Source organism: Dermacentor variabilis, chromosome 8 (genome assembly GCF_050947875.1).
Source record: "Dermacentor variabilis isolate Ectoservices chromosome 8, ASM5094787v1, whole genome shotgun sequence".
Taxonomy (NCBI): Eukaryota; Metazoa; Arthropoda; class Arachnida; order Ixodida; family Ixodidae; genus Dermacentor; species Dermacentor variabilis.
In genome coordinates this window covers 40,278,974-40,291,181 of record NC_134575.1, presented here as the reverse complement: position 1 = coordinate 40,291,181, position 12,208 = coordinate 40,278,974, and the positions used below count along the sequence as shown (strand labels likewise).

The window sequence follows — 12,208 nt, the reverse complement described above, 5'->3', positions numbered from 1 at the left end:
ACTGCAGAGTTGAGGAGCTGTATATCCACGTTCGCTTCGCTCGCTGTTCTGAATAAAGTTTATTCTTGCTCTGTTTCCACAGCGGAAAGATATACTACGAAGTGTTTCTATTAGGTACTAGTCCACAACAGACAAAAATAGATACGTCATGCAAATCGTTTGTGCTGTATACTGGCAAATTTGTTAACCTCTTCAAAGCTCACGTAGACAAGGTATAGTGATCTCGCGCGACTGGCAAACCAGCGGATTCCACTTACCTGTCCGCTTTTTGATATCTAGTATAAATATGTGACTGAGAGAATTGCAAATAAGTCGAACGCCTTCGTAACGAAGTGCCTGGCCGGGGCTTCCGAAATCATTCGTTGTAAATGTGGCGCGCGGCACAGCTCGCAACAGAACCGGGACAGAACTGTTTCTTCGTTACACAGGTAATTTCGTTGTATAGAGGCTTTCGTTGTAGATCCACAAGGATGTTAGCTGTTCTCCGCCGCGACTCAGTGTCTGTGGCATCCTGCGGCTGGGCACGAGGTCGCGTGTTGGATCGCCGACCACGGCGGCCGCATTTCGACGAGGGTGGAATGCAAAAACACTCATAGACCTTACAAAATGGATGTTAAGTATGTTTAGATCTTGATGTATTTTTGGCGAGCCATCAGAAACGCTACACAACCTCAACGGCTAATTGCTCCTACAGATCAAGTTCGCAACAGCCACTGAGTAAAGAAGAGTTAAGACAATATGTGCTGAGAAAATTACTCGCAGTTCTTGCTTTATTAATGATGTTTAAACGCTTAACTACTTTTAACGTCACATTTACATAAACGACTGAGTTGAGAACACACATCAGAATTTTTTTAGAGATAATTCCTCGGATGTTCGTTGTACTTGCCGATGTATTACCGCACTGATACTCTCTAATCCAAAACAATGTAACCTTATTGAACAAGAGTGAAGTGAGGATTTTCCAAGACTTTATAGAACAGAACTTGACATTTCTGTTTTAAACCAAATGTAATATATTTGCAGTGTTACATTAATTTCACTATGTGTACGTGCTCCTTGCGTAGGTTAAAAAATAGAAAACATGGGTGGTCGAAATTATACCGGAGCAGTCCTAAACTGTTATTCCTAACCGTGTGCATAGTTTCTTGACATTCAATGTCACAATTTAATTACAAGTCGTTGTTTTGGGAATGGAGTTTTGGGGTAGTAAACGATACGTTTCGACAATTTCTTTTTCTTATCTCACTGAGATAATGGAAATTAATTACACCAGCGTTTCAGACTTCGCTTGTTGTCATAAATGTGTAGGCAGCCAAATAATGACAAAAGCATAGAGACCCTGCACACGTTCGTGAAACAGAAGGGCATGGTGACACGTCACGCAAACAAAACAAACAAAAAATCCTTTCCTCGGTAATAATAATTTTTCTCAAGGAAAGGGAAAACACAGTGGCCTTGAAGGAAGGTTATGTTATTCCTGAAAAAGCATTATATGTCCCGTGAGGCAGAAAAGCCGGCGTTGTCCCCAACTAGTGGTACCAAAAATAAAAATAAAAATTGGAGGACGCTTAAGCTTCGCCTTCAAGAGTGGAACGCGACAGCGTTCCCGTCGACCCGCCAAGGGGTGTAAGACAATGGGCTACGGCGCAGCGACTACGCGCCCCGCAACGGACGCGGTGAGCGTCGAGCAACGCAGCGTTCGGCGCGACAACGAAATGTGCGCCTGAGCAAGCGACGCACGCCTGAGCCTTAGAAACAGCTCGTTTCTAAGGCAACACTGCGTTCACTAGAGGCGCTTTTGTACCGCTTTGAAGCATCGAACTCGTGGCTCAGTGACAATAAAGAAAAAAAAAACTCGTGGCTCAGTGGTGACGTCTCTGTCTCACACTCCGGAGACCCTGGTTCGATTCCCACCCAGCCCATCTTGGAAGTTGCTTTTTATTTATGAAGTGCCTGCCGTGATTTATCGCTCACGGCCAACGCCGCGGACGCCGACGCCGACGACACCGGCTTTTCTGCGACACGAGCTCCTTAACGCTATCGCGTTAAAATTAGATTTTACGTGCCAGAACCATGACCTCATTATGAGGCACGCCGTAGTGGCAGACTCCAGAAATTTTGACCACCTGGGGTCCTTTAACGTGCACCTAAATCTAACACGGGTGTTCTCGCATTTCACCCCCATCGAAAATGCGGACGCCGTGGTCTGGATTCGATCCCGCGACCTCGTGCTCAGCAGCCCATCACCATAGCCACTAATCAACCACGGAGGGTGGGCACCAAAAATCAATGTGACGTCATCAGCGTCTTGTATGACGTCAGCAGTAATACAGAAGATAGTAAATGACATAACATTTATTAGTAGTAATCATGAGTAATTAAAGAGCAGATGAACTAGAGTGAAGTAAAGTTAAAGTTAGAACAAGTAAGGGTAAGGGACTCAAGGTGGAGTAAAGTGAATGAAGGTCAAGCAGTGTGAGTGAAGGTGAATTAAAGTGAATTGAGATGAATTAGACTGGATTAACGTCGGTGAAAGAGCAAAGTGGAGTAAACTGGAGTAAGGGGAATTAAGGTTGGAACAAATTATAGCAAGGTGGAATAAGGTGGAAATATAGTTGAGTTAGGTGAATTAAGGTTGGCGCAATTTAGAGCAAGGTGCATTAAGGCAGGCTTGCGAAGGACACCTGACAATGTGTGAGTATGACGGCAAGTATCATGAACGTAACCAAGCAATTAGAGAATTCATAATGCTTTCGCATTCGAATCACGTAAGTATACTTAAGTGACTGTCATTTTTATTCTTACTGTTACCTTGGGCATTTTGTTTCGCTATTTGAAAATCGCCGCGTAGTATACGTATACAACGTCTTTTATATTCGAGACCCCACCACCGGAGTCTCACGACGCGAGTATCGCTCGCAGCAAGGGAAACGGATCTCCGCACTCTCCGGCCGGGTCGTCGAAGTCTCCATCTACGTAGAGCACGCACATGGGGTCGGTGCGGAGGTCGAGACCCTTCCATACCTTGGCGTAGTGGCGCACATTCGTCGCCACCTTGTCCGCAGCTCGGTACCGGAACACGAGTCCGCGCTTCGCGTTTTGCGGCAGCTCGCCCACGCTGCATTCCTGGAAGCTGTCGTTGGCCGGCACGTTGCAGACCCGGCTGCGCTGCACCAGACCTGCGAACCTGCGAGACGAGTGACCGTTGAAAACGTTCTCAGAGTGGACATGTTAGGACCGCGCTGGGTTTCTCTTGACGTTCGTAGCTTCGCCGAACTGGGGGAGAGGGAGAGCTGAGTGGGATGAAAGCAGAGTATAAAAATAGCATAGCGATGCGGCGAGGGTGGGTGCAGCCTTGCGGGGGAGAAGGAGCGGCGCGCACGCGAGCGAGGAACGCGGCCGTGATGCTTGCCCTCTCCTTTGGCGCGCGAGGCAGGGGGGGGTCAGGCGAGGGATGAGGGGCGTTCTTCTCTGGTGGCTGCTAGGGCGCTTCGATGTCCTCCTCGCCCGCCGCTCCATGAGAGTGGGGACAACCGCGGCGTGTACTACGGCGTTATCCACGCGAATCGCGGACGCCGTAGTAGACGCCTTTGGCGGACGCCTTAGGGACGCATTGTCGACGCTCGTGTGTATTGTGAGCGGTTTGGCACTAGTTTACTAGCCTGCCTCCAGCTCCGCTGGTCTCCGGTGTTTGCGATAGCAGAGCCGCGCATAATCTTTTTCTGACTATTTAGCGGTGAGTACGAGGGAAATGCGTTCGCATTACGTCGCGCGTCTTTGAGAGCACCGGATCCACGATTTAAGCCTCGTACCCCTTGCTCTCCTTCGTTCTCTCCTTGCATAAGCTGGATCGGTGCGCTGCCAAGCAATAGTCTATGAGTTAGTACGTGAAGAACTAGGACGCTACAGATATGCACGAAGTGCAGCTTATCAACTGTGTCAACTTCATGCGTGTCTTTAAGTGTCCTATAGTTCTTCACGCCTTCGTCCATAGTATTACCCGCCGCGGTAGCTTAGTAGCTATACAGCGTTGCACTGTTCAGTTGCACTGTTGAGTTCGAGGTTTCCAGTACGATCCCAGCCGCGGCACCCGCATTTAGAAAAGGCGAAATGCGCATACGTTCGATTCACCATTAGACGAGTTAAGCCGTCGTTATTCCTTAATTTCTCCAGCGGAAGGTTCCGCCATGTCACAGTACCAACCGCGGCCTACAACAATTTACCGCTCTTCGGGCTCGCGCTTCTCGAACCTTAGGTGGGTTCCCGCGACTCCGACGGTCCTCTCGAACACCTCCACGGCCGCCGACACGGCCCAGCACACGGAGAACGCGGATGCCTCGGACTCGCGAAGCCTGCGGTAGAGCGTGTCCAGGCCGGCCTCCTCCAGGTCGGCGCAGCGACGGTCAGCCGCTTCCAGGAAGTAGTAGTCGACCAGGTCGCCGGGCGCCGCGGGCACGGCGGACGCCGACAGGGCCAGGATTAGCGGGACCTGGTTCAGCTGGGCCAGGTCGCGCAGCTGCCGCAGGATGGCTTCGAGCGCGGCGTCGTTTCCGGGCCGCCCGCACAGCGGCGACTCCAGGCCGCGCCAGTCGAGGTGGACTCCGGAGAAGCCGTGCTCCAGCGCCCACTCGAGAAGGTTTGCCGCGAAGTACCTGAGAGAGAAAGAGAGAGAGAGATGAAGAGGTGCCGGTTGGCAGTGCGTGACACTACTTCCTTAATAGGTCCTCCAATTTTTAATCACTTTAGCATTCTTAGGCTACTTCACTCAATTTACGGGGTCTATCTATCTGTCTGCCTGTCTCTAACCGCTTTCTCCCAACTACTTGTGTCACTGGGTGGTCCATAGTGGAATGCGTAGCGCGTCAGGCTGCTGTGCATAGGGAACGTGGTTCGAAACCGACCGTCTGACTTACTTGGATCACTGTGTACGTGCACATATGCGCTGTTCTTCAACGAACCCCTCTCAAGGCGGCATGGTTCACTGTAGATGCGGGACTGGGTGTAGGTACCGCTGTTCAGTGAAACTCTTTGACGCCGATTTGGAACACTGGGTATGTATGTGCCAGTGAGTCTGTGCTTATGTTCGATGAAACAATTTGATGCCAATTCGGGGAACTATGTATTTTCCACTGGGAATGCGCCGCTCTACGATGCCGAAAGAGATTCTGTAAGGTTTATGAAATTATGGGGTTTTACGTGCCGAAACCGCTTTCTGATTATGAGGCACGCCGTAGTGGAGGACTCCGGACATTTTGATCGCCTGGGGTTCTTTAACGTGGACCTAAATCTAAGTACGCGGGTGTTTTCGCATTTCGCCCCCATCGAAATGCGGCCGCCGTGGCCGGGATTCGATCCCGCCACCTCGTGCTCAGGAGCCCAACACCATAGCCACTGAGCGACCACGGCGGGTTTTCTTTAAGTTTGTCCGACGCTCGGCGGAAGCGAACCCACGGCACTATAATTCCTCAAGGAGAGCAACACGACGCCTTAGCAGGCTACGCCACAAGTTCACTCGGTGTGCGCCGCTTTTCGACGAACGTCTTCTGCGCCAACGCTTTAACGAGCTGCGCCATGAATTCGCCGGGTACCGTGCCGATCTTCAATGAACCTGTCGCCAACTTGGGTCACCCCTGTATGTGTCACTAGGTGTGCGGCAAGCGAGGGAACAATTCTCAGCGTTCGCACGCACCGGAGCATGCCGCGCTTCTCGTCTCTGAGGCCACGCCCGAACTTCTCGGCCGCGCCACTAGATGGTGCGGAGTGTTCTCAGGAAGGAAAGCGCGAAAGGGGCGCCCCACTGCAGTGGACGCCTCGTAATTCGTTTCGACGGTGACGTTTCGACGTTGTGTCGATCGCTGCACTGATCCAATGCTAAACACATTACCGTCGACAGTCATCGTGATATAGGTTCTACCGAATTATTTACAAAGTATATACAGTAGTAATAGAAACAGATAATATTTGGCAAGTTGGTGGAAGCTCTCTGACAAACAGCTACGCAAACCAGACGCGGACGAAGAAATGAGGATCACGACACAAACACTGACTCTCAAATAAATGTTTTTTTTTTAAAAGGCGCGAATATATAAACAAACGAAACCTGCTGCGTTAAAAAGCCCTGCATACGCAGCACAAACCAGCTGGGTGCAACAAAAGTAATGCCACGTAAAATAATCATGGGCATCAAAAATCAAACAGAAAGACCACGAAACACACAAAAATAGCATTTTCTACGAGGGGCGCCGAGTACAGTCTAACCTGGAAATAAATATATGCTAGGCAAAATGTATTCTACAGTCAAGACCCGTTTCTTCATCTGTTAATTCGGCTTCTCGCTTAATTCGAACGAGCCAGAACGTCGGTCCCGGCGAGAAACTATCAATCACTATGGAAGGAGAACGCGTTCACTTCGAACTCGAAAGCATATCGCTTCGGTTAATTCGAACCACACCTACGCCCCCTCTTGCGCACAGCGGTTACTAAATGCTTGAAGACAAGAAACTCAGCAGAGTGTGCTACTGCTTCCAGGGACGTGAAGCTATGTTATTTAATTTTCTGTATCTTTTATTGGGCGACGCTCCTTCCGCGATTAAAGCCCTTTGTGGCCGCTTGCCTGTCTCGCGCTGAGACGGCTTTTAACCGCACCGGCGCTTTTCCCCTTAGGCTTCCTGAGTCGCCCCTTCAAGACCAAGAAACAAAAAGACATGACAGCCTACTTGAAGCAACAGAGAAAAAAAGAAAGAAGGTTTGAATTCGTTCATTTTGCCGCCGTTTGTTAATGCGACGTTTCGGACGATTCGGACATATTTCCTGGTCTGGCAAGGGTCGAATTAAAGGGGTGGAGACACCAAATTTTGAGGCCATAAAAAGTCTGTTGTAGGCTTCTTCTGTGTGCGAGGACACCCACAACGAGGTATTGGACGCTGCAAACATTTCACAATAATCTTAATTCAGCTCCAAAAAGTCATTAAAGGCTCCTTCTCGTGATCGAGACCCATCGCTAGCGTGGCTGTTATGACGTCACAGCGGAGGAACGAAAATGTTGACGTCATAGCACACTAGTACAACAACGTGACGTATGATGAGTAGCGATGAAATGCCGATTACGGAGCCTGCTGAACCGAGCGACTGAGCATAGCCTCCACTATGACCGAGCTACAGGCATATAGAAATCATTTCTTAATGCAAAGAAGGGGTAAGGCGTGCAGACACGGACACAGGAGGAGAGACGTGTGCAACACGAACGCCGCACGGCGGCCCGCGAATGGCGAACGGCGTGCGGCGAGTTGCCGTGCCCGTAACGTGGACGGGCCTTGAATGTAACACTAGCCGGCCGGCTCCAAAAAGGACCAGGATATGCGGCGTCCGTGTTGTTCACTTCTCTTGCGGCCGTGTCTGAACGCCTTACCCCCTTCTTTGCATAATGAATCCTTACTAACTAGCTCAGCTTTCTGTCATTCTAAAAATCATTTCTCTGTGCTACAGGCTTCTATAACAATGTAACCGAGCTAACCCTGGCCCCTGGCTAACCGAGACATGCACAGCGCTGTAGCGGAGCAGTTGACGTAGCATCTGCGAATCGCGTAGCTCGGCAGCTCGGAGCGGTCTCTCGTTCGCTTGGCGTTTCGCAACGTGTACAGGCACGTCCGCGTTACCGGCATGGCAACTTCGACGCAGCATAGTTTTATGTCACTATTTTTTGTGACCCACGCGACCAAGCCGTGCTGCGTTTCCTCTCCTACGATGTCATAGCATCACTCGGAACCCAGAAACCGAAATCGCTCGGTATAATAATGCTATTATTAAATTATTTATCGGGTATATATGAATCCTGCGGCGTGTATCGTGCTTCCTGAAGCAGTACGCAACGCTTGCATCGAAGAACGCATGAAGGAAAATTTTCATGTCTCCACCCCTTTAACGGGAATCGGTTGTAGTTACACCAACGTTACTAGCTGGTAACGTTGAGTTACACCTCACCTGACGTTCCCCGCCGAGCGGCGCATGGTTGTGAACTCGCCGCGGCCTCTGACTGACACCAGGAGGGACGTCGTGTTGGCGGAACTGAAAGCGACCGTCGAACTGAGTTGCTCGACGAGGATGACGTCACGAGCCGTCGGCAACAATTTCGCGGTCCAGCCGTCCAATTTCACCGGACCGTAGATGACGTATCGGCAGAGGTGGAACGGCACGGACGCCACCCCAAACCTGGATCCACGATTGCAGGGGCACAGCGCGACGGTTCTAATTACTGTCCTAACTTCGTAAAACAATGCGACATCAACACACGTTTGGCGCAGATAAATTCACGACGTGAAAACGGCTTCACCGTTTCTCGTCGAAAAAGGAACGCAGTCCGTTTGTGAAGATGGCGCACTCGTCGTCTGCACTCGATCGTCTACTAGGCTGCTAAACGGCCCGAGGTGAATGAATGAAACCACGTTTATTCCACATTAAAAAGCGCCGAAGACGATGCGGTGGAAAGGGAGGGGTATTACTGCAAAAGGGGAAGGGTGAGGCTGCCTCCGTTTTATTAACGAACGTCCTGGAGGCAGCTAAGTGGGGGCTGCGTGACGCTTGTGGCTGTCGCGGAGCCTATCGCCGACCGGTGGTGCCACCGGGTCCTGGACAACGTTACTTTGGTCCTGGAGGAACAACAGCAGTGCTCGCAAAAGCTCGGTGGCATGGTCCGGAGACGTGGTATCCGGGCAAGCCAAAGTCCGGAGAGAATAACGCCAGGGTCCCCGCTGTATGGTGGCCAGGGCACGAAGCCTCGGTGGGATGTAAAGGAGGCACTCCCAACACAGGTGGTTGAGGTAAGCACGACATTTGTACGTGGAACAGAACCCACTTACGGGTGGTGGTGTGCCACCCCTGTGGAAACGGTTCAGCAAGTGAGGAGTAAGGAGGGTGCCTGTCTGAATTCTCTGAAGCAAGACTGACTCTCGCCGTGTGAATACCTTCGGGGTAGCAGCATACCAGACGACCGATCACGCTGAAGCGAGTGTCGAAACGTCGAGATGTTTTGTTCCCATGTGACCACCTTCTGTGTCGTGACGTCACAACACATAACCGTCAAGAGAAAACGAAAACGAAACTATTTCGTGGAGAAGCTATAGGAAGATATTTAGGGTGCTTCGAGGCTTGCCAATGTGTGTGTTTGTGTGTGTGTGTATTCTTTTTTTCTGGGAGCTTCACTTGTCGCAATATATGTGAAGTCGAAAATGTCATGCCAGCCTGTAGCAGGACAATTAGGGCCTCTCTCAGAGATATTCACTTGTTCATGCTGTACTACGTCAGCAGCTGCTCTGACCCTATTTTTGCAAATTTACTAATCTTATCACCCCGTTTGACCGATCTGCCAACAGACAGCTAGAGCGTTTGCTTTTCCTTGACATATATTCTACAACTCTATTAGCCTCTTGCATGCTTATCTTTGCTGCGGTTTCTGTCCGTCCTGCCCAACTCTATCTCAACCAGAATACAATGCGTTTATCCGACAGCAGTAGCAAGTATATGAAATTTTAATCAAGGTATAAGGGGAAGCCTTGGCAGGTCATTTGTTTACTTGAGGGGTGTGACGGGGCTTTAACATCCCTAAACTGCAGAGTGGATTAGCAAATTAAGATGGCTTTTGTTTTCTAACAATCGATGGTTTTAACACGTCATCCTTTCAAGTGCGAAAAAGAGCGCGTGGTACAGAATTTCCGCAAGTTCTAAAATATGTGTCGGTATCCTTTGAAGGAGTCGATAAAGAACGACAGTATCTGATTGATTGCGCCGCTGAGCTCATGGTCGTGGATTCGACCCCGACATCGGCGGCCACATATCGAAGAGGGCCGAAATGAAAAAAATAAAATAAAAACGTTCGTGCACTTAGATTTAGGTGTTTCGAGCTGTCTCTCCGCTTGTGTCTCAATAATATACCACAGGCTCCTCGGGACCTTGTCAGGGAGGTTGAATTGACAAAATCCTGTACTTTTACTAGCATTAGCTGTAATCTAGTCACTAATCTTGTACAAGTTGTCGATAATTTAGCCCTCGCGCCGAGATCTGCTATCCTGCTGGTTAGCTTTGGTTAGAACCCGTGACCAACGGCGTCGGTCCCGGATTCGCATTCCGAACCAAGACGAATTTTTTCATCAACTGTGAAGCTTGCTTTCTCGGAAACCCGTATGGGTTCCTTTTACATAGCTTCGTGCTACACTCGGGTGGATGACATTTTCTTTTTTTTTTACCATTTCGTGGCGCTTCCTCCACCTTGCCGGATTCCGCAGAGCCGATTTGTCATGCTTATATTAAGTGCACGTTAGGGAACTACAGGTGGTCAAAATTAATCCGGATTTCCCCACTACGGTGTGCCTCATAATAATATCGTGGTTTCGGCACGTCAAGCCCCAAATTTCCTTTTTTCTTTTCTTTTTCTCTGAATCAGGGGTGGTTGGTGCGTAGTCATGGTTAACTCTCGGCTGAATCGCAAAATTGTGTCTCGTCTATTCGTGTCGTCTCCTGTTGTGTGGTTCAGCCAACGATTTCGTCATTGCGCCAGAAAGAAGCGTTACGTTTACTCAGACGAATAAATTACACACCCGTACGTAACTTCGGTGTTTTCAGACCTCCACTTGCTGCGCGTCAATATTTTCCAACGTGCGAGAAGTGTGTTCACACTTAAGAAGCAGGGGATGTGCGAATAGCAATTTTTGAGACCAAATCGAACGCAAATCGAACTGTGCCACAAGTGAATCGAGTACCGAATATCTTTCGAATAGTTTTCGAGTAGTTGACACTTGTTTCCACCATTATTACAAAGGGGAGTTCACAAAGTATTCGCAAGGTTGTCAAGTTTCTGTCATTACGTCGCATGTTATGAAGAATGGTTTATTAAAAGCATAAATGGAAGATACATTCGCAAATATCCAAGACTCTACGGTGGGTGCGAACTATGACTGTTTCGTCCAAATAGTCTGGTTCCCTGAGTGTCGTAGCGCGGTTCTACCACTTCTCGTGTTTTACGGGAAAAAGTTTATAGCCTTTTTGCCCTCTTTTATGTTCGATCGCGCACAGTTGACATCTTGAAACACCCGAAAACTATTTTAAAAATATCGAGTTTACGAGCATAGTGACCCTTCCATTCGTAAACTCATTCGAATGGGGCTACTCGATTGGCCATTCGAAGAAGTTTCGAGTATTTGCGCGCCCCGTACTTGCAAGTTCTACAATTTCGAAAAAAAAAATGCGTGTCCAGCACTCCCCTTAAGCAACACACGTCCCGAAGGCATGGAGCACGCGAAAGTATATAGGCGGCCACAAGTGGAGCTAAGCCTCGCGGTTCACGCCCGCATATACGTTACCACGTCTTGCCTCCTTGCAGCCAACTGACGCGGCTCTTGTTGTAGTAGCAGAACACCTGCAGCGGAGCCTTCGAGCCCGGCGAAAGACCGCCGCCGCCCCCGCCAACGGTGGGCCCGGGGCAGACGTACTGCTTGGAGAGGTCGAAGGTCAGGTTGCCGGACTCGTCCGCCAGGAGGCACTGGCGCGGCATCCGCACGGGCACCTGCTCGGGCGCCACGTAGCGGTCCCGGAAGGGCAGCGCCCCGGGCCAGCCCTTGCCGGTGTCGCCGAGGTGGGCGCCCGTTTCGGCGCGCATCCGGTGGACGGCGATCAGTCCCACCGGGACGCCGACGATCCCGATCGCCGCCATGCACAGCACCCAGACGACGAAGAAGTCGCCGTGAACGGCCGGCACGACACGCTGGGCTCCGCTCTCCAAGAGGTCCGTGCGCGAGCCTGGCATCTTCTCGATGACGATGACCCTTCCAAGTGTGGCGTAAGCCCACTGTTGGGGATCGGCCGAGAACCGGAGGGTATTATTATAAAGGATGTACAAATGAAACTATGAAAGAAGCCGATTATAAATAAATATATGTATATACGTTCCAGCTTCACCCGAAATGCGCGAAACACTTATAGCGGCAGCAAAGTATTAGACAACTGCAGCAAGCGAGGCTCGTAAATTTAACGGCCGCATAAATTGAACTGAACATTCGCTCGCTGATTAAACCAGCATGCACGGTGTCGCGCGCGCCGAGGCCATTAAACGTGCTCAGACCTCACTCGAAGACCGCGAGAACTCGCGGTCACAGCGCTGGCGCGAAGAGCCGCGTCAGCGGGGAGCGAAATCTTCGCGTTGCCACTATAGCTTAAT

At 50.2% G+C, this 12,208-nt stretch overlaps 1 protein-coding gene across 2 annotated transcripts; it reads right to left on the bottom strand.

The window, feature by feature from the left end:
- Nucleotides 1–2,334: 2,334 nt before the first annotated feature.
- On the bottom strand, nt 2,335–11,805 carry LOC142591005 (uncharacterized). 2 transcript variants are annotated; one of them, XM_075703381.1, is made up of 4 exons: nt 11,355–11,805; nt 7,984–8,211; nt 4,254–4,655; nt 2,335–3,190 (listed from the first exon to the last, which is right to left on the bottom strand). In XM_075703381.1, exons 1-4 carry the CDS (start codon nt 11,795–11,797, stop codon nt 2,902–2,904), a joined length of 1,362 nt encoding a protein of 453 aa, XP_075559496.1. In that variant the 5' UTR covers nt 11,798–11,805; the 3' UTR covers nt 2,335–2,901. The 2 variants fall into 2 exon arrangements, with proteins under 2 accessions (XP_075559496.1, XP_075559497.1); XM_075703382.1 differs by lacking the exon at nt 7,984–8,211.
- Nucleotides 11,806–12,208: the final 403 nt, after the last annotated feature.

Bases quoted from the DNA above. Each gene is read 5' to 3' on its own strand.
- LOC142591005 (XM_075703381.1), bottom strand. From the start codon at position 11,797: ATGCCAGGCTCGCGCACGGACCTCTTGGAGAGCGGAGCCCAGCGTGTC. The intron at 8,212-11,354 runs GTAACGTATATG...TCGTGGATCCAG, and splicing joins CTGCAAGGAGGCAAGACGTG to GTTTGGGGTGGCGTCCGTGC. The intron at 4,656-7,983 runs GTGAGGTGTAAC...TTTCTCTCTCAG, and splicing joins CGCTCGGCGGGGAACGTCAG to GTACTTCGCGGCAAACCTTC.